This window comes from Capra hircus, chromosome 16, assembly GCF_001704415.2.
Source record: "Capra hircus breed San Clemente chromosome 16, ASM170441v1, whole genome shotgun sequence".
In the NCBI taxonomy this organism is placed as follows: domain Eukaryota; kingdom Metazoa; phylum Chordata; class Mammalia; order Artiodactyla; family Bovidae; genus Capra; species Capra hircus.
This window is the reverse complement of record NC_030823.1, coordinates 42,764,329-42,786,486: the sequence shown is the minus strand read 5'-3', so window position 1 is coordinate 42,786,486 and position 22,158 is coordinate 42,764,329. Positions and strand designations below refer to the sequence as shown.

General features: G+C 51.2%; 1 protein-coding gene and 1 long non-coding RNA gene across 5 annotated transcripts; one reads left to right on the top strand and one right to left on the bottom strand.

The window, feature by feature from the left end:
• Positions 3,413-17,879, top strand: LOC108637776. 4 transcript variants are annotated; one of them, XR_001919293.1, is made up of 3 exons: positions 3,413-3,869; positions 6,630-6,698; positions 17,392-17,879. It is a non-coding gene; the product is annotated as an uncharacterized LOC108637776 (long non-coding RNA). The 4 variants fall into 4 exon arrangements; XR_001919291.1 differs by lacking the exon at positions 17,392-17,879 and adding an exon at positions 8,927-8,967; XR_001919292.1 differs by lacking the exon at positions 17,392-17,879 and adding an exon at positions 7,983-8,294.
• On the bottom strand, positions 3,878-4,759 carry LOC108637775 (translation initiation factor IF-2-like). Its single transcript, XM_018060390.1, has 2 exons — positions 4,521-4,759; positions 3,878-4,249 (listed from the first exon to the last, which is right to left on the bottom strand). Exons 1-2 carry the CDS (start codon positions 4,697-4,699, stop codon positions 3,943-3,945), a joined length of 486 nt encoding a protein of 161 aa, XP_017915879.1. The 5' UTR covers positions 4,700-4,759; the 3' UTR covers positions 3,878-3,942.

Genomic DNA, 22,158 nt, shown 5'->3' with positions numbered 1-22,158 from the left:
GCCTGCGCGCCACAACTATTGAGCACTCACCACAACTACTGAGCGCACACCCTAGACCCCAGGGGCTGCAACTGCTGAAGCCCCAGCATCCTAAAGCCTGTGTTTCACCACTGCAATGAGAAGCCAGAGCACAGCAACTAGGAGTAGTCCCCACACTGCAACTAGAGAAAGCACTCACGTAACAACAAAGACCCAGGACAGCCAAAAACACAAACAAAAACTGAGGATCATGACAGACCGCCAACAAGAACCTACCACGCAGCACAGGGAACTGTACTTAACGTTTTGTAATAACCTATAAGGGAAAAGCATCTGAAAATACATATATATGTACAAATGAATCACTTTGCTGTACACTTGAAACTACCACAACATTGTAAATCAACTATACTTCAATCAAAACAAAACGAAACCAAAAAAAAATATTGCGAAGATTGATATCAAAACAACAAAAATGAAGATCCTGATCTCCTCGACCTATCTACCTCACAGAGACCAGAGGATGTACTGTCAGGCTCTCTACTGTGGCCGGGTGGCGGGAGGGGGCCTGGTTACCCAAAATCTGACCAGTGGAGGCCTGGGGACAAAGGCAGGGCATGGGGACAGGCTCTCTGTCCTCCAGCCACCCCTGGGGGGCAAAGAGCTTCAGCCAATTCCACCCCACCCACCCCCTTTCATAAGAACTCTCCACCCAGTCTAACTATGCCATAAATGCATCAGACTCCTAAATATGCCTCATGCATTCCTAATTTTGCTAATGCCATTCCCTTCAATTTACTTTTGCTTCTCCGCAGAATCCTGGCTGCTCTCCCAGGCTCAGATCATATCCCTTCCACTTCCACAGACTGCCTTGGTGTCTCCCCAGCCCTGTGAGTCCCAGAAATCCCAGTGCATTTAAAATCCTATTACATCCCCCACTGGGCCTTTCGGTACCCAGCACTGCACAGCAGTCCTACGACATTTCATGTGTCCATCCACCCAACAAATATTTATCAACCACGTGCCATATTGTTCTGCCACTTCCCTTGTCTGTTCTCTCTCTGTCTCCCAAGGCGACTCCTTTCTACCTTCTCAAGCTCTCCCCAAGCCTCCCCAAATGCCCCTCTCAGCAACCTCAAGTCTCAAGGTATTAGGTAGTCACTAAGATTTCCCTGCCCTAAACTCTCTCCTATGCTCCAGCTGCCAGCATCCAATACCATCTCCACTTGGGTGTCTAACAGACGACCTACTGTAGCCAGATCAGAACCTTGTAGCCTGTGCCTCCCAGTTTTCCCCGCTTCCATAAATGATTCACCCATCATGCAAGCCACAAACTTCAGTCATTTTTGTCTTTTCCCCTGCCCATCCTCCCTGTCCATCCAGCTACAGACTCAGTTGGCTCTACCTTCAACAACTATGGCCTCTATCCCCTCTGGGCTACAGGCCTCCTGCAGCTACTGTGGTCTCTAGTAGGACCAAGGAATCGCCTCTAGTAGGTACTCCCCAGCTGCCACTCCTGTGTCTGTTCTCTACACAGCAGCCTGAGCCATTGTTTTAAAACATAAGATCATGACGTTTGTAGCTCAAAACCCTCCAAAGGCTGGGGAACATCACCCTTTGGATTTCATTCTAAATTCTCAGCCCTGCCCAACTTAAACAGTTACCACTCACCTCCAGCCTCTCTGGCTTCCTTGTAAATTTCTCAAATGCACCTTTGCACTTGCTGACCCTCCCACCTAAAAAACCCTCCCCTCACTTCACTGACTTAACCTCACCCTCCCAGCGACACAACACCCCTCCCCAGCACTTCACCCTCCAACTCCTTCACAGCATTTATCATGACCTAACATTTGAAATATTTATTTTGTTCATTTATTGCCTCTTTCCTCCTTCAAAGATCAGCTGTGCCACCAAAGCAAGGGTCTGCCTGGCTGGCTCATGGGGGTATTTTCAGTGTTAGATGATGCAGGCACACAGCAAGGATTCAATAAATATTTGCTGAATGAGAGAATGAATGGGTGCTGACAAGTCATTTTCTTGTTGCCTACATTTGACCTCCTCTAAACCAAGGCTGAGCAGCCTCTAACCAGGGGCAGCATTTTGTGCGTGCTTTCACTTTCCTGTACCTGCTAGCCCAGGGCCCAGTTACAAGCGCAGGTTCAGGGCTGGGGAAGACCTGCTTATACCATCAATGGGAAGTGCTGCCTGGCTTGCGGTGAAGAGAAGGACCTGAAGCCAGTCTAGGTTTAGCATCATTGATTTGTGATGGGTGCCAAGGGGTGGGGCGTAAAAGTGCAGTTCTCGGGGACACCCAGCCTGGTAACCAAGGAATTTTTGAGACCAGAGAGAAAGATGGATTGGCAGGTGGAGCAGGACTGTCTTGGCCAGTCCTCAAGGTTGGGAAGCTCAGGAAACAAGCCACTAACTCACAGGGCAGCTGATGCCAGTGGCCTCAGGGCACCAGCCAATGTCCCCATCAGCTCTGTGCTTTTGGATAGATCTTCAAGGGGAATAACAGGGAGTACAGGAGAACCCCCTCCTCCCTAGGCCCCCCATCTCAGCCACTGCCATTCAGAGGCTCAGGGGAGCAGCCATTGTCATGGAGGTCTCTCAGACCTGGGGGCAGAGGCAGAACTGGCCCCACATATCTCACAGGGAGCCATTTTGCTTTCCTGACACGACTTCTGACCAGAAGAGCTCCACAGGCACTTATCCAGGACGCCCAGCCACTTCCTGCTGCAGGAGACCAGCAAGGGTGTATGGTGGGCTGGGGGTGCTAGCGGCTGGGCCTGTCTGCCCAGCATGTGGTCCCTTTGCTCCCTGTGCCCCAGCAGCACAGAAACCGTGAAGGCACTGGCATAGGTCCCTTATGCGGTGCCATCCACCTAAACTAAGGCCGGAGGAGGGGGTGGGGCGGGACGCATCCATGCAAGGCTCCTGTGCCTACCAGGAAGGTGAACTACCGGAAGTGCCATCCTGACCCGGAAGTGTCATCCTGACCCACAGCCCCAAGCCTGGACTGCGTTCCCACCAGCTGGGGTGTGGGGTGTGGGGAGCAAGGAGAGACTGGGATGGGGAGGAGGAAGACAGCCCTCCGGACTGGAAGTTTGAAACCCTTTCTCCTGTTCCTCTCTTTAAAACACGAACTGGCAGGCTGGACTTCTTAAATAACACTCCTTTAGTGACCGAAGCACTTGTCACAACCACCTTGGGGACCTAGGTTCAATGCCCCCACTTTCAGGAAGTCAAGCTCTTTGCTCAGATAGCACGTGGCTGAGCAGCGGCAGTAAAACCAGAGTCCCTATTTCCACTCTTAGACCAGTGAGCCCTCCTGCACCCACGACGGAGACTGAGGAGGAGAAAAATAACCAGCCATGCAAAATCCAAAAAAAAAAAAAAAAAAAAAAAATCCTCTCAAGATTATGAAATCAAAGAGCATTTTGTTGTTTCTTGGACATTCTTCTTACTACTCTGAGGCAGCGCAATTCAACAGGCTTCTCTTTCTTGTTGTTAAAGTACTTGTTCTATCTCCTGCCTCTTTTACCAACTTTCACATCGACCGAGAACGCAAGCGTTTACCTGGGCTCCATCCTTGGACGGCGAACTGGTCGCGCAGGCTTCCGGCCTCCTCCTCCCTGGGGTTTGGCTCCAAGGCTCCCGCAAAATCTCGAAATCACCCCAGATCGGCGCGGCCACTGAGGGAAGCAGCCCGGCTCTGAACAAGCCCAGGCAAGCCCAGGCAGAGCCCGCTTCGCGGTCCTTCCTCCTGCGCGAACCACCCGGCCCCGGGGCGAGAGACGCGTCTCTCGGGTCCCAGATCCGTGGAGTCGTCTCTCTCCAGAGGACCGGGCGCCGGCCCTCTCCTCCACCTGAGAAGGAAAAGGGTGCAGGTAGGGCGCGGAGGGGCGGGTGGGGGCGGCGCCAGCCCTCAGGAACGGGGCGGGAGCGCTGCAACCACCCGAGTCACGTCGGGGTGGGGTGTACGCTAGGACAGAAGACCGGGGTGCCGCGGCAGGGCGCGCTGCCGGGGCACCGAGCGCGCTCCGCCTTGGAGCCGGTCCCCCATAGGCACCGGGTCCCGGGCCCTCCACCGCTGCCGCCCGCGGGGACTGGTGCGTCCTCTGCGACAGCGCAAACAGCGCGGCGCCCCTCGTCTCCTCCCGGCGCGCGCTCCCGGAGCCGACGACCGGACTCCACGGCCATCGCGACTCTTCCGGGAGCTTCTCGCCGCTCCGCGGCGGGACCGAAACCCAGGCGGGCCGAAGGGGGCCTGTAACAAAGCAAACGAAACCATGGGGCCCGCTCGCCGCAATGCCCAACCCGCGGGCCTCAACCCCAGGAAGAGGGAAGGAGAAACCGCGTCCCGAGCGCGGATGAGGGAGGTGTCCCACGTCTGGACCTGTCGCGTCCGGGACATAGCCAGCCCGGAGAGCAGGGAAGGACCTAACAGCCCCGATTCGTGGAGACGGGGAAGGACTTCTAGCGCCAGAATCAGACACCCTGCAGGGGCCACCGCCCGCCGGCGCCCCGCCCCCACTCACCGCGCCCCCAAGTTCCGGCGCTGCTTGCCGCCTAGGTGGCTCGGCTCGCGCGTCCAGGGGCGCAGAGGCGGGTGGTGGTCATCGCCGAGACGCGGCGCTGGAGAGTTGGGCGTGCCGGGCGGGGACCGCGCGGGGGCAGGGCTCGGCTGAGCCGAGGGGCCGGGTGCAGCCCCCAGCATCTGCCTTACAGGTCCCCGGAGGCACAGATGAGGACGCGGCGAGGCGCCGGGCAGCCGGTGAGGTGCGCGCCTCCCTTTCCTCGCGGTTTCTACACTGCCCTGCGCATGTCGCGGGACGCCCCTGGGGTTGATGGGGACACATGTGCAGCGGTGGCCCTGAAGACGCCCTTCTCTGTTGTGGGGAGGGGACTCCCCAGTCACCACCCCGCCCCCAGCCACCATAGATCCTACCCAATCCAACCAGGTTTGGACCTGGGACCCTTGGGAGACAAACTGCCCTGCGGCCCTCACGGCCTGGTATAAAGGAAAGAGTAGTTACCCAGGCCTCCCCGTGCAAGAGTTCTGCACTCGGGGCTGTTGCTTCCTCCGAGGCAAACCTTAGCAAACTCACACTTGCGGTACTCTGCACGCGATGCACCGAGACCCTGCAGGGACTTGTTTTCTTCACAGGGACACAACTGAAGGACTAGGGTCTTCTTGGCCCCATGAGACGCCTGCATCTTGCACTGGGAGAAGATGGTCCTTGGCGGGAAGTGGCTGCTGCCCCAAGCATGTCATCACATGCACACTGTGGGGAGCAAGTGAGGCCAGCTGTGAGCTGACCCCATTTCACAGATGACAGACCCCGGCTCACAGGGATGAGTCTGCATGGAGCCCATGTTCCCAGCCTTTCCCAGTCCTAGAGAAGGAAAGAGCCGGTCAGAATGCCCAGATGCACTGGATAGCTATCTTTCCCCACATGGGCAGTGGGGGAGAGGACCATTTCCCACCCACCCTCCCCCCAGAGTGGCCATCACTGTAGGTAGCTTGAGTGGGGAAGGCCTTTGCAGATCCTCAAAGATTTAGGAGAATTTAATGAGGCCAAGGCTTCCCTGGTGGCTCAAACAGTAAAGAGTGTGCCTGCCATGCAGCAGACCCATGTTTGATCCCTGGGTCGGGAAGATCCCCTGGAGAAGGGAATGGCAACCCACTCCAGTATCCTTGCCTGGAGAATCCCATGGACAGAGGAGCATGGTTGGCTATATAGTCCATGGGGTCACAAAGACTGAGCGAGTAACACTTTCTTTTCAGTGAGGTCAGTGGCTCTGGAGGTGGCACAGGCAACAGAAGGGAAAAGCTGGTTCTAATTCTGATTCTGTGTGTGACCTCAGGGAATAATAATAATAAAGCTAACTCACACTGAGTGCTCAGAGTGCCAGAAAGAAAGTAAGTGAAGTCGCTAAGTCTTGTCCGACTCTTTGTGACCCCATGGACTGTAGCCTTTCAGGCTCCTCCGTCTATGGGATTTTCCAGCCAAGAGCGCTGGAATGGGTTGTCATTTCCTTCTCCAGGGGATGGCTTCCCTGGTGGCTCTGATGGTAGTCTGCTTGCAGTGCAGGAGACAGTGTGTGCCAACCTAAATCCACCCTAGATAGTAATCTCTTTCAATTCTCAACACAGTCCTGTGAAATACATACTAGTACTAACCCATTTCCAGGTGAGAAAGCTGAGGACCAGAAGGGTAAAACTTGGCCACCATCACGAGGGGGAGAATGAAGTGGAACCGGGACCCATATTCATTCCTTTCTGACCCCCAAGCCTCACTCCTTAAGCAACTGCATCTGGCCTCAATTTGGCAAATTGCTTAGCCTCTCCACGCCTTGATGTTCTTGTGTGTACAGACAGCATCAGGCTCCCGGTATGGACTCAATATATGTTGGTGGAATGAATGAACGACCCCCGCACCCCTCAAGTGGTTGTAAAGACTGCAGTAAATGGAGTTGCTGCACACAGCAGGCACTTCCGTGCCTTCATCAGCTTACCTAAGGAACCTCTGGAGCCCTGGGCCCAAGGAAGCTATAGTTCCCTGCTCCACACCTATGGACATTTGGGAGCATTTCCAGCTGAGACCTCCACCCTCACTGGTCCTTTCTTCTCCCTTTCCTTTCAGAGCCACCAAAATGCCTTGACCTGGGCGGCTGACAGATGAAGGAGTACATTTGGGAGACTCCAGACTCCGGTAACTAGAGGACTTGAAATAAGATTTATATCCACTTTTCCATTCAGAGAGGCCAAACCACATTCAGGCCTTCCCCCACCCCCCTCCTTAATCATGTATGTATAAGTGAGGACTGGTTTATAAAGGCATCTCCATATGTCAGTCTGTCTCACCGAGGGTGTTCAGCCCATCTGTATTTCTCGCAGAATTCATCCCATACCCAGATGCAGATGTACACACACCCCTGACTAGCAAGCAAGGGCACTATAGAGAAAGGGGGCTACAGAGGTAGCATGCACAAGCTTCAATTTATGGCCCCCACCCAGACACAGCTTCAAAACAGTGCACTCGGGAGGCATTCATGTCTTAAATTTAACCACAGAAGCCCAAGGAGTCCTACTTCCAAATCAGCCTATGAGATTGATCTTGTCCAAAAATGTGAATTTAAAAAAAAAAAAAGGCTAGCGACTTCCCTGGTGGTGCAGTGGCTAAGACTCCGTGCTGCCAATGCAGGGGACCTGAGTGTAATCCCTGGTCAGGGAACTAGACCCTACATGCTGAAACCAAAGATCCTGCATGCTGCAACTAAGAACCGACAAAGCCAAATAAATAAATATTTTAAAAATTAAAAAAGGATAGTGATATCCTAAGATTACATCATACTGATGGTTGCACAATTTTGTGAATCTAGTCTCCCTCCATATCTAAATGGGGGACAGTTCCAGGGCCCTCTTAAGATCCTCAAATTTGAAGATGCTCATGGTAAAGAACCCGCCTACCAATGCAGGAGACCTAAGAGACTCAGGTTCGATCCCTGGGTTGGGAAGATTTCCTAGAGAAGCAAATGGCAACCCACTCCAGTATTCTTGCTTAGACAATCCCATGGACAGAGGAGCCTGACAGGCTACAGTCCATAGGGCCACAAAGAGTCAGACATGACTAAAGTGACTTAGCACACACGCAAGTTCCTTACATAAAATAAGGTAATATTTTATTTTAATATAATCTATGCACAGTCTCTTGTATACTTTAAATCATCTCTAGATCACTCATAACACTTGATACAATATAAATACAATGTAAATAAGTATAGCATTGTGTTAGTCACTCAGTTGTGTCTGACTCTGGGTGATTCCATTGACTGTAGCCTAGCTCCTCTGTTCATGGAATTCTCCAGGCAAAAATACTGGATTGGGTAGCCATTTAAGTTTAATGTAAATGATATGTAAATAGTTGCTGGCCATTGGCAAATTCAAGTTTTGCTTTTGGGGACTTTCTGGACATAGTTTCTTTTAATTTTTTCAGTCAACTGTCAGTTGAATTCATACAACTGATATGGATACAAAACCCGTGGATACAGAGGGGTGACTGAATACTGGAGTCCAACAAACTGTACTTTTAAGTGGTGAAATGTATGGTATGTAAGTTATATCTCAATAGAAGGAAAAAAGGAGGGCACCATTCTTTTTAGTGGCCCAAAATAAATGGCATGAACCCAGCAGATTTCTGAAAGTCCCAGAACTCTTTTTTTTTTTTTTTTAACTCCAGCACTCTTGATAAATGCTAACTCCCCTGACTCAGAAGATTCCTTGGTGGTCTAGTAGTTAAGACTTTGTGTTCCACTGCAGGGGTTGTGGGTTCGATACCTGGTTGGGGAACTGTGATCCCATATGCCACAGGAAACAATAAAAAGAAATAAATAAATTGGGCCAAGATACAAAAAAAATCTAATCCTGGTGTAGGTAACACAAGGGAGTCGGGCATCCTGTGGCTATTGTGCCTGGACCCTGGCAGGTCCTGACAAGTCCAAAGCAGCCTGTCTTTTATACCCTCGAAGACAGCACTGTGGTAACACGGGGTCTGAGACTGGACCCTGCAGAAGAAAAGGGGCTTGGTGGTGGGGAGGACTTGCCTATTGCAACCCTGCATCTGTGAATGACAGATGTTGCTGCCATATTGATAAACAAGGATGCTGCAATCTTCAAGCCACCACATTACAGCCACCTAGACCATAAGCCCTGAGGGAACTCAGGATGGAGGCAGGAAGCACCCCCTCCCCAGCTAGAAGTCAGCCGCTGCAGCCACCACCAGGGGGTACCCTGAGGAGACTCAGGATGAGAAAACATTCTGGCCCCAGAGAGCTGAGGGTATACCAAGGAATGACGTCAGCAAGCCCAGAGTTTTGCATCTTTCCCATGCATAGACATGCGCTAAATTCTTAACTTGAGATGTCTGGTGTTCTTTAACAGTAAGGTGGCTCAGTGGTAAAGAATCCGACTGCCAGTGCATGAGACGAGGATTCGATCCCTGGGTTGGGAAGATCCCTGAAGGAAGGCATGGCAACCCACTCCAGTATTGCCTGGGGAATTCCATGGACAGAGGAGCCTAGCAGGCTACAGTCCATAGGGTTGCAAAAGAGTCGGACACGATTGAACAACTCAACAACAACAATAGCAGCAATATTTTGATGTTCTGACTACTTGGTCTTTGTTGCAGAAACTCCTATGTATCCTGGCTCCTCGCTTGCCTCTTTGGAGCAGTCCCGCAGGGCTATCTGAGAGGTTATGTCCTGGGCTTAAGTTCTCAGGGTGTCCGCCAAATAAAACAAAACTCTCAGCTCTGAGGTTGTTGTTTTTTTTCAGTTGATATACCGGAAAGTCATTTGGTGGGCCCATGGTGGATGGGCCAGTGTGGGGACCTATGTGTAACCTGTGAGGGTGCTCCAGGGAGCCTGCCTAGCCCTTGCAAAGCCCTTGTGTCAGCAAGCACACTCTTCAAAACCCCACTTCTGAATAAGGAAGCGCAACTTGACTTGTTGGGTTGGTGAAGAAATCTCCACTGAATTAAAAATAGCAAATAAATGTAAGAAGTCAAAATGCTGTACAAAGGGGAGAATTACTTTAAGTGTTTAATCATGGCTATGCTGACTGGGCATTTTAACTAAACACAGCTTTACGTTTCTCCAGCTCCTAAAGTTGCCCCGTGGCTTGGGCATCAAATTCACCTTTTTTTCTAACTGAGGACAGAGAGAGGTCTAATTATTCTTAGGAGATAGCCCTGGGAGCAGTTCATTGATTGACAGATCAAGCACTTTGTTTCTTTTTTAGTTTTTTTTTTTTTTTTTTTTTTTGCTGTGCTGCATGGCTTGCAGGATCTTAGTTTCCCCAACCAGGGATCGAACCTGGGCCTCCTACAGTGGAGGCACAGAGTTCTAACCACTGGAAAGTGAAAGTCCCTCAGTTGTGTCAGACTCTTTGCAACCCCATGGACTTCTCCATGGAATTCTCCAGGCCAGAATACTGGAGTGGGTAGCTTTCCCTTCTCCAGGGGATCTTCCTAACCCAGGGATCAAACCCAGGTCTCCTGCACTGAGGGCAGATTCTTTACCAGCTGAGCCACAAGGGAAGCCCAAGAATACTGGAGTGGGTAGCCTATCCCTTCTCCAGAGGATCTTCCCAACCCAGGAATCGAACCGGGATCTCCTGCATTGCAGGTGGATTCTTTACCAACTAAGCTATCAGGGAAGCCCCAACCTAACCACTGGACCACCATGGAATTCCCATAAGCATTTTATTTCTGATGTAGATAACTGCCTTATTCTATTGATTAGAAAGGAAAAAAAAGAAAAAGAAAAAGAAAAGTCAACCCACGCCAGAAGGAAAAGTGGCTTGTCCTATAGAAGAGAGGGTCATCCTTGGAGGGTTGGTTGAACACAGTTCCATGCCTGGACTTTCAGGTTGTTGAGTGGGGAATGTTATAGAAATGCCAAGGACATGGGGCTTCTCTGGAGGTCCGGGGGTTAAGATTCTGTGCTTCCAATATAAAGGGCATGGGTTTGATCCCTGATTGGGGAACTAAGATCCCACATGCTGCGAAGCGTGGCCAGAAAAAAAAGAAAAAATGCCAAGGACAGGTTAGGGCCCCCACGAAATGGGACAGATGTTAAAGAGATACAGTAATTGGTGGAATGGGCCACCCACCTAAAGTAAGTCTACCCCCAAAGGAATGCTGAGGTCAAGAGAGCCAGAAAGCCTCCCAGATCCTAGAATATATAGACATCCCAACATAAGACCATGGGGATGACGCTTATGAATGATGCCTCAGGCTCCTATACTTACTGGAACCCCTTCTCTGGCTGACCACACCAACACCCATCCTCAATCCTTTGGGCGGATGCTGCCAAGTTCTGTATTTGCAGCCATTGCCCCTTTCCCCTTAGTTTGCCAGGTTAGCCTCACCTCTGTCTTTCTATAAATAGAAAGAATGCTTAGCACAGCCTTCAGAAAACCATGTGTAGCAAGCATCTGGAAGAGATAAAGGGCACTCACAGGACATCTTTGCTGGAGCTGGGTCTCCTTCCCTGGTAGGAATGCCTTGGGAGAGCAGCTGCTTTGGGCCTCCAGGGAGCTGGGGAAGCCAAGAAGCAAAGCAGTTGTGAAAACCAATGCAATTCCAGCACCAGCAGGGAGGTGGCCTGCAGGTGCCTGGCAGGCTGCTCCAGTCTCCTTCACCAGCCTTCTCTCCAAAGAGGGATTTTGCTGGGAGGGACTTCTCCTTCGAGTTAAGGCATTGCAGTCCCCAGGAGATGCCTGAGAGAGCGTGTACCTTCCAGAGACCCATAGGCACTGGTGTCCTCAACAGAATCCATTAGGACAGACATCCAGGCTGGAAGATAGAGATGGGCAGATGCAACCGAATGTGGTGCTCAGGCCACCAGGCTGAGCACAGGCGCTAAGCGGAGGCTCTTCAGTGACCTGGAGTCCCTCGGAGCTTCCAAGGTAGCCTGGGAGACCTATGGGGTGAAGGCCAGAGGGGAGGGAGCATCAGAGACAATCTGGACCCATTTTCACATTTTTATCAGCCCTATCTTACTCCTGTTTTGAAGAAAAACCTAATTTGTACTTTTCTTTAAAAACCACTTATGTCTGGTCCACTCCCTGTTATCAAATAAGCACATTTATCACACAGACGGAAGCCTGGCGTCTCTGAGAACTTGAACGGACTGTTTACAACACTGGGGCTGCAGGACAAGGTGACCTTCAGATCACAAAGGGGCAGTGCTTTGCGTGCGGCAGGGCCGGTTAGAGGACATGAGGCATCCAGGCCAATGCCGCGTCTAAGGCGACCTGGGAGTTTACAGGATGGAGAGATGTCAAGACAGGATTAGAAAAATGCATTTTAAACATTTAAAATTTAATGCTCTTAGAAGTAAGTCATACAGAAAAAGACAAATGTCCTATGATATCACTCATATGAAGAATCTGATAAAAAATGATATGAATGAACTTATAAAACAGACTCACAGATTTCAAAAACAATCTTGTCACCAAAGGGGAAAGGTAGGGGGGAATAAATTGGGAGCTTGGGATTGACACACACACATTACTATATATAAAACAGATAACAATATTCTGTAATAACGTATATGTGAGAAGAATGAAAATACGTATGTGTGTGCATGTGTGCTAAGTCGCTTCAGTCATGTCTGACTCTTTATGACCCTGTGGACTGTAGCCCACCACACTCCTCTGTCTATGGAATTTTCCAGGCAAGAGTACTGGAGTGGGTTGCCATGCCTCTCCTCCAGGGGATCTTCCACACCCAGGGATTGAACACACGTCTCTACATCTCCTGCATTGGCAGGTGGGTTTTTACCACTAGTGTCTCCTGAGAAGCCCTGAATATATATGTATATGACAGTGAAAGAGAAAGTGTTAATCTCTTAGTCATGTCTGACTCTTTGCAACCCCATGGATTGTAGCCTGTCAGGTTCCTCTGTCCATGGGATTCTCCAGGCAAGAATACTGGAGTGGTAGTCATTCCCTTCGCCAGGGGATCTTTCCAACTCAGGGATCGAACCTGGTTCTCCTTCATTATAGGTGGATTCTTCACCGTCTAAGCCACCAGGGAAGCCTGAATATGTGTAACCAAATCCTTATGCTATACACATAAAACTAATACAACACTGTAAATCAATTATGTGAAAGTGCAAGTTGCTCAGTCGTGTCCGACTCATTGTGACCCCATGGAATATACAGTCCATGGAATTCTCCAGGCCAGAATACTGGAGTGGGTAGCCTTTCCCTTCTCCAAGGAATCTTCCCAACCTAGGGATGGAACCCAGATCTCCCACATTGCAGGCAGATTCTTTACCAGCTGAGCCACAACGGAAGCCTAAGAAAACGAGTGGGTAGCCTATTCCTTCTCCAGTGGATCTTCCCGACCCAGGAATTGAACCAGAGTCTCCTGCATTGCAGGTGGGTTCTTTACCAACTGAGCTACTAGGGAAACCCTGTAAATGAATTACACTCCAATAAAATTTAAAAAATAATATAATAAAGTCAAATGCTTTTAACATACACACAACTCAAATATAAGAGAATTGCAGTGTATACTAGAAATGATTTTTAAAAATCTAAGCATCTTTTTTGAACATGGAGCCCAGGCTAGGTGTCTCAGTCCCAGCAGACAGACCCTGGAGCAAGTTGCCCCAAGAAAACAAGTGACAGATATTGACAGGGCACTGTAGCAGGCATCTGAGCCCCAGGACAGGACAGGTCCACTTCTAGGCACACTTATAAACTCAAGTGACCTGGCACACTGGCAAGATGTCTGAGTGCCCACTCTTGACCAGGCTCGACTCAAGGAAGAAGGAGCAAAGGGTAGACCTGGAACCATTAAGTGTCACTGAGAAGTGACCCTGTCCCTCAGTGCCCTGCCACCCTGTTGGCAGACACTGAAATGCTATTGATTTTTTAAACTGAAGTATACTTGATTTCCAATGTTTCAGCATTGGATTTCCAAATTTCAGCCAAGTGATTCAGTTATACACATATATATTCTTTTTCAGATTCTTTTCCATTATAGGGCTTTCCTGGTGGTTTAGCTGGTAAAGAATCTACCTGCAATGTGGGAGACCTGGGTTCTATCCCTGGGTTGGGAGGATCCCCTGGAGAAGGAAAAGGCTACCCACTCCAGTATTCTGGCCTGGAGAATTCCATGAACTGTACAGTCCACAGGATCGCCAAGAGTCAGACATGACTTTCACTTTCACTTTTCATTATAGGTTATTACAAGATACTGAATATAGTTCCTTGTGCTATACAGTAGGTCCTTGTGGTTTATCTGTTGTATATAGGAGTGTGTATCTGTTAATCCCAAATTCCTAATTTATCCCTCCCCCCTTAATTCTATTGACTTTAAAAAATATTTCCCAAAGAGCCTCAGAACCAGCATTTCATTTATTTACTTATCTGTTTATTGACTGAGCGGCCTATGGATCTTAGTTCCCCAACCAGGGATTGATCTTTCTCCCTGCATTGGAAGTGTGGAGTCTTAACCACTGGACCACTAGGGAAATCCCTCTATTGATCTTTTAATGGCAAGTATCAGGGGACTTCCTTGGTAGTCCAGGGGTTAAGAATTTGCCTTGCAATTCAAGGGGTGCAGGTTTGATCCCTGGTCGAGGAACTAAGTAAGATCCCACAAGCCTTGGAGCAACTAAGCCCTCCTATGTTAACCACTGAAGGCCTTGCATCCTGGATCCCACACAACACATCTAGTCCAAGCACCCCAACGAAGGATCCTGCACGAGGCCAACAGAGATCCTGTGTGCTGCAACTAAGACTCAATGCTACCAAATAAGTAAATATTTAAAAATAAATAAGCAAAGGCAAGGATCATACCCTCTATTGTGTGTACCTACTCACAGCTCAGATTTTCACGTCGGTGGATGCTTGTTGGGTTGAACCAAATTATCAAATAATTCTTTGGGAGAAATAATTTTATACCACTAGAGTCAAAAAGTTATGTGTTGTCTACTGGTCCTATTTGAGATGCCCCCAGTCACATTTCTTGGTTAAATTTCTCCACTTCTGTCAAGTTAACCTGCACCTAACAAGGGGTCTGGCAGCTCCCTTGCTCTGCAGCAGTTACATTGACAGGCCCATGCAGTGAGCTAATGACACAGTCTTACCCCCACCCCCAACTGGAGAACTAAGAACTCCAGAACCCCTGGACAGGATAGCCTGCCATCTAAAAAGCATATTTTACCACAGAGAGCAAAGGTCATCTCATGACACAAGAAAATGAGCTGTCTTTTAGATAATTGCAGTAATTCACCTCTGAGTAGCTGAAGGTTATTAGCAAGAAACATTTTAATCTCAAGGGTATTCAGGTTGGTCTTCCTCACAACTGCAAATCAGCATTAAACAATGTGGGACCACTAGGGGAAACAGAGAACTCACTGGGCGTGAGACGATGAGCTGAGATGTCGAGTAGAAATCCCCAAACAAGGACAGAAAGACAGACCATCAGGGGAGAGATCAGTGGGGAAAAAATGAGGCCAGACCCAGTGGTTGATTCATGTGGACTCCTGTCTGGGTTTGCTACTGTCCTGTAACATTCCGCAAACAAGAGGTGGGCATAAGGACCCACCTGAAATCCCAGGGTGGGCTGAAGCTCCTGCAAAAGGACCAGCATGCCCAATGCAGGGTTGCTGGTGGTCTGGCCATCTGTCCTTTGCCAGCCTGTTCAAGGATGGCCAGCTCTCCCTGAGAATTTTGTGAGATTTCCTCAGATAACAGAGGCACAAATGACTCATTAAGCCTACTCTAAGAACTGTGAACAAAGAAAACCACAGCATACCCCTCTGTATTGAATTCCCCAAGACCTTTCTAAGAAGCCAGAATGAAATGTGGGAGGACCCAGGAGATGACACACATCCTGAATGGCAGGGAAATTTCTAGGTAAACTTTCTGTTCTATTGGTCAAAACATAATCCTGAGAAACTTCTGCCTGAATGCATGCTGCTGCTAAGTTGCTTCAGTCAACTCTCTGCGACCCCATAGATGGCAGCCCACCAGGCTCCTCTGTCCCTGGGATTCTCCAGGCAGGAATACTGGAGTGGGTTGCCCTTTCCTTCTCCGGCCTGAATGCACGGGACCAAATAAAAACTCATATCCCCATTTCCCCAAACCGCCAGGACTGCAGTGAGAGGCTGGGTTTTCTTCCTGAGTCCTGGGCTGCCCTCTACTGGAGGAAGTCTAAGCTACAGAATTAATAACTGAACTGGTAGCCACCAGGCTTCAGTGACCCCAAATTCCCAGAACTCTAAAGAGAAACAACTAGAAAAGAAGTCCTACGTTTTCTCCCCTGGACACTTTGCCCAGTGAAAGCTGTAAAGGAGAGGTGCTGCAAACCTGCTCAAAGGCAACGTTCAGTTCCCAGAACAGCAATGCCTGATGTCCAGTAAGTTTTGCCTGTGGTCTTTAGAACCTCAGATCAGTGTCCCCAATTTCCTTACCTTGTCCTATTTCACTGGAGTCAGCGTGCTCGATGGGTCCAGCGCTGATGACTTCGTCCTTGTCCGACGTGCTGGTTGAAACACATCCCAGGGACTCACAGACCTGCCCTTATGCTTCCTGTCTCCTTTGGGCAAGTCAGTTAACCTCTTGGCCTCACGGTCCTCATCTCTGAGCTTGGGCTGCCATCAGATGATTTCAAAGTATCTTCCATGTATGGGGCTAAAGTTTGCATGCATCAGAGGAAAGGTAGCTTCTGATCCTTAACCAGATCTGCTGAGAATGGGCACAGCAGAAAAACAGCTGACTCTGCATTGGGGGAAAAGCAAAAGTGGTCAGTGGGGAAGGCGCTTTGGGCCAAGATCTGGCCCTGGGACCCCAGGATCCCAGCAACACCTTGGAGCCTCTTCCTGTCCTCTCCACCCGCCCCCCAACCCCCCGCCGCCACCACCTGCCTCTTAGTCCTCCCTGTCTTCGGAACCAGGTGGGCACCACCAGTGTCCCATTCCAGCTGAAATCCAGGCCCACCACTGGCTCTCACAGCCCTCACCTTTGCCTTACACCTCAGTTCTTGGAGGAGGCCCGGGGACTCGGCTGAGCAGTTGGCTCTGCCTGGAGGGTACAGGCAGTCCCTCGGAGAGCTACCTGCCCCTGCGTCCTTGGCAGGAATATTGGCAGCCGCAGCACTGCGCCTGTCCCAGACTGAGCAGGAAGGCTCCTGGTGTCAGTTCTGGGGCAGCCTCCGGCTGGTGCAGGCCCTCAGACTGATGACATCAGCAGGGAGCAGGGTCTGCAGGCCCCTCGAACCCTGCCATCTCCCCCTCGACCCCTGCCATCTCCCCCTCGACCCCTGCCATCTCCCCCTCCTCTTCCTCCTCTGCCATCTCCTCCTCCTCCCAGCGCAATGCAGGCTTCAAGGGCAGTCTCCAAGGTGGAGACACTCAAGCGAGCCATGGGAGGGAGCGGCCCCCAGCACCCAGGCTCTCCCCGCAGAAGTCCAGGGCCCAAGACGGTGAGAGGCATCAATCTCCGAACTGTCTCAGCCCCAGAAGAGCAGGCAGCCTGACATCACTTCCCATCTTGCCAGGAGACAGGTCCCAGGGGACGAGTCGGGCAGCATTTTCATGCCCCTGGTATAAACGAAGACCTGCATCGGAGGCTTCTATTCTGAGCAGAAAGTGCTGCCCAGACCCCCTGGGGAACTTCTCTGTCCCTGGGTCCCTGACTCCTGCCCCCTCAACCCTCACTTCACCCAGGAGGGCCCACAGCGACCAGACACCACCCATACCTGCTGGCTCAGCTTCCCTCTGCAGGGGAGCTGGACTCCCTCCTCATCCAACTTTAACCTTCTTCAACTAACTCCATGACAATGGGAATAAAAAACCTTTCTCCCATCACCTTTTGTGCCTCAGTCCGTCTCCATGGTCTTTCCCAGATATCCTGAGTGGAGCATTCAAGGATATGGTCCGAGAAGCTTCCTCTGCCATCACCCAAGAGGATGCCGGAGTTGAGAATCCCTTCTTACCCCCCAGCTGGAAAGGCAGCCTCACTTTTCAGACCGGTGTCCACGATTCAGAGCAGGAGGTCCAAAGCCAGGGCCCAAACACAGCATCCCTGGGCTCGTCTGAAAGCCTTCGCCCTCCCAGCCCTAACGAGGTGCCACACAGTCTTGTTCTTCTATGGAGGTTTCCGCAAATCGTGCCCCACACTTGGTGGCTGCTCCGCACAGAAGCAGGTGAAGATGATCCATCCAAGGATGCACGAAGACAGTCGCTGGTACCAGAGCCCGGCTTGTCATCCTCAGCCGGGAAGGAAGGCTGCCTCCGGCTCCAGCCCTCAACTCCGAGGAAGTCGAGTCGTGCAGAAAAGGTTGTATAAATAAAGCCCGAGACTCACTCACTGCACCAATCAGAGGCCGGGTACTGTCTCGGCGCTGGCTGCGCGCAGCCGCCGGGAGGTGGCCGTCGGGACGAGAGCGCGGCAGAGGCGCGCCGCCCGCCAGCCCGGAGCAGTGGTGCAGGGCCTCTGCGCCGCCCGCTGCTGCAGCCCCGGCGGCGGCCAGCACTGCTGACTTGGCCCCGGGAGGCGGGGAGGGCGGGGGAGGGCGTGCGGCGGCTTGGGTCCCCACCGCCCCTGCGCAAGGAGACCCAGAGAACCAGCAACTCGGACTCCGGGGGCCAAGGCCGGGGCAGGTGATGGCGCGGGGAGAGAAGAGGGCGAGGGAAGCCCTGAGTCAGCACTGGTGCATCGCGAGCCGCCGGGGAGCCTGGGACCGAGACGCACACCACCCTCCCGGCCCCTCCAGGCACCCTCCACCCACCACCCCCCACCCCCCACCTAACTTAGGGACCAGCTCTAGCCTTACTGTTTCCCCGCAACAATTACCGGGCCGGGATGCGCCTGCTGTAAGTGGTCTGTGAGGTGGAAAGAGAGAATTCTTTTTAAAGATGAGCCCAGTCCCACGTCCCCTCCTGGAACTTATCCACCGGCAGGGAAGGGGAGAGTTGCTTCTTGTTTCCACCCTCCTGCAGCCCCTGGGCTAGTGGGTCTGACAGTGGGGGAGATGGAGACAGGGTGGTGGTCCTTACCACCGGCACTGATTTTCTCCCAGCAGAAACTGGTCCCTGGCTGTCCAGCGAGTGAGGCCAGCTTTGCCATACCAGCTCCTCAGCAGCTGGCTTCCCCATCCTACTTCCTGAGAGATGAGGGCCACCAGGGGCCTGCCAGGGCTAAGCCCCTGCACACCTGTCCATCCCGGAGGCTCTCAGCGTCACTTTGCCTACTTCTTCCCCAACTGCCTCGGTTCAGTCGCTTCGACCCTGACTGCACCCACGTGAGGGAAGGAGAGGTCTCACCATGAGAAGCTTGTAGAAACCCCCGCCACCCCCCTCACCATTTCATCTTGTATTGGCAGCACATGTCATTTGTTTCACAAGCCCCAGTTATGAGTGTGGCTCTGGGGTCATCTGCTCCCCTCGGGGCACATTTGTGAAGTTCCTGCCTCACCTGACCTCCCCTTTGGGAACCAAAGACCAGTGGACATGGGTGGGATGCTGAGATCAACAGTGGCATTTTCTCTGTAGCCATGGAGGGGTGGCCTTCTTCTTGGCAAATTCCAGATACAAAGGAATTAATTCCCGATGTAAAGGATGCTTGTTTTTTAATCCAGGCAGGGGAGGGAGGTGCTGAGTTGAAGAGGAGTTTGCCTGGGGCATGCCAACTCTAGTCTCTTGCTCCGCAGGGTGGGAAGGCCACTGACACCTCTATGACACTGATGAGGGAAAAATTCATCAAGGTTTGTTCAAACAGCACATCCTAGCAGCTTTCTGGGCTGTGCGGTGGGTGGGGACTCAAGTTCTGCCTGATGCACCAGTGAGGCTCCAGGGTCAGCCCCACATGATGCTGATCATCAAAGACCCTAGTGTGTGGGACCCCTGTGGCTCATCTGGGTGCCCCCAGGCTAGAAGTCTTTCACATCCAAGGATGTCAGTCTGGAAAAATTAAGTAGCTGTATATCTCAGAGGGTTCTGCAAGTCCACACAACAGATTTATGAGCAGAGGTCAAAGATGGTGTTAAATATACAGGAAATGTATAAAAATGGGTGGAGCAAGACAGAGGGACAGAGGTATTAAAAGTGAAGAAGTATCAAGATGCCCCTAACTTGGGAGAGGGAGCTGTTTTCACCCACAGAGGGCTTTTCCAGTCTAGGCAATTATACAGTCTGCTGCTGCTGCTAAGTCGCTGCAGTCGTGTCCAACTCTGTGCGACCCCATAAACGGCAGCCCACCAGGCTCCCCTGTCCCTGGGATCCTCCAGGCAAGAACACTGGAGTGGAAGACCCTACAAAATGTTTGTCTATGAGCCCAAATTTCCCCAAAGACCTGTAGAGGGTTTGATGGGACCACCTCTCACATCCTGAGGAGTTATGGCTGCTACAGCCGCTGCCACAGCGCAGGCAGGATTTTCTAAAGATGAGCCCCCAAGTCTGACACCCAGCAACCCAAGGAGGTCATGGCACATGGCCAGCCTTAGCCTATTGCTGCTTCAGGGACTTGCCTGGATACTTCATATCTGAGAGGTTTCCTGTGCCTTCTTAGAGCAGATTTATTGCCAGACCTAAAGTTATTTTTGTTTGTTTGTAAAAAGATACTTTTTTGCTTTGGGAAGAACCACATAGGAGCTCAGCCTGTCTAGTACCCAGGACCACCTGGGCACATTGGCCCTGCGTGACATCACCCCCAATGCAGACCTGGATCCAGGCACTGCATGTCCCGGAATGCCATGCCAGCAGTGCCAGCCTTGGCACTCCTCCAATCAGCACCTACTGAGGCAGCAACTGCCTTTGGGGTGGCCTTTCAGCCAGACAGGGAGGAGTCTGGTCCTGGAGACAGAGCTCAGCTGCCTTGGGCTCCTTGTGTATCTCCCCAGAAAGAGCTGCTGCCCCATGAGTGCTTTCAGCTGCTTTTGTGCAGTCCCCCTCCTCATCTAGATGAGGTTTCTAGGACCCCCCACAACTGCCTGGCACCCCATGCATCAATCACCATTCAACACCTACTAGTAACACATCCTTTCTTAAATGCTGCAACCTCGGCCCTGTGGTCGCAAGTCATCATTTGAGTTTCCCACCAAAGCTCATCTCAACAAACCCTCAAGAAGAAAACCTCCACCCTCAATGAACAAGGCAGCGAAAGCTGCCTCTGTGTTCCCAGGGTTCAAGCCAGGCTGCAAAGATCACAATAGAGATCAGACCAGAATTCTCCACACGGTTTAAAGAGCCAGTTAACCCGACACAAACGCACACACGCACGCAGGCACGCACGGAGGCAAGGACTAAGCTGAAACTCATCAGTGAGTCTGTGGGGTCTCCCCGCGTGCCCAGGCGTGTGGACCAACCCAGAGTCAGATCCTGAACGCACTTTGGATTCTGCCCAGGGCTGAGCGCTCCCCAGGCTGAGTTACACAACGGGCTGACCCGAGAGTGAGAGTCCCTCTCTTTCCTCTTCCTTCTGCTGCCTCCTCCCGCCGCTGAGGTTCTGCAGTCACTTGAAGGAGAAAGATTTCGCAGTACGGCATTCTTAAAGCTGCAGTGTCCAAATTTTCCTTCAAACCCCAAGTGTCACGGACATCCATTCACTTACCGGGGTCCTTTGCAGAAGGTGGGTGGGCCAGGAGACGAGGGATAGGAGGCTTGGAAAAGCCAGGCGGGTGGGAATCAGAGACTCAGACTCTAGCAAGGGTAAAGAGGAGAGGCAGACTGCACCGTGAGAGCCTCTGCAGTTAAACCAGGTTGCTGGGACTGCAGCAGACTGCAATGGAGTAATTTTTTTTTTAAATCACCAAACCCCCACCAAAATTTTCCCCACAAACTTAATTTTATTATAGCTGAATTAAAACACAAGGTGCAAACATGAAACCAACATAAGAAAGAAATCTGATTTTTTTAAAAACAAGAATTCGAATCTCATTTAACAATTATTTTGGAAAAATCTACTCTTGTGAGCAACTGACTCAGCTTTCCTTACACAGAAAGCCATGCAGCGAAAGACCTGGATGAACTTCATGTAGCCAGAGTTTCCTCAAAGTGCAGGGAGAGGGTTTCAGCTTTTTAGAAAAGAAAGTTTTTTTAAAACCCCAAGAAAAGGGGATTATTCTGCCTGGCGATCTAGGGAGCGGGTTGAAATGAGCTGATCTAGCATCCAGAAACCCACACACCCCTCCCCAGAAAGTTACCTCTCTCTCCTCTGCTCAGCGGCTGCCGGCTGCTGTCCTGCCAGGATGCCGGCAAGTTGCAGACTGCTGCTGGGGAGGCAGGACCCAAAATAAGAAGTGTCAGCTGGGTCCCTGCACCGAAATGATGCCAGGAGTCAACGCTGCAGGCGCAGGGATGGTCTCTCCCCTTTTCCCTCCCCCACACGGCTTTAATTTAAACCCCTGACACGGCAAGATGCCTGCTTCTATAGAGTCACATCTCCAAAAAGCCTCCTCATTGCAAGGTCCAAGGCTTTTGCTCCACCTTCTGCGTTTGTTCACCTGAAGATGCTTTTCTGGCAAAAAGAAAAAAAAGAAGAAGAAGAAGAAGAAGACAGGGACTGCGGAATCCTTAATTCTTTCCTTCTTGGGACTACATTTTGGAGGAGGTGTGACTTGTTTAGAAGTTTGAGAATAGCAGCCTGATGCC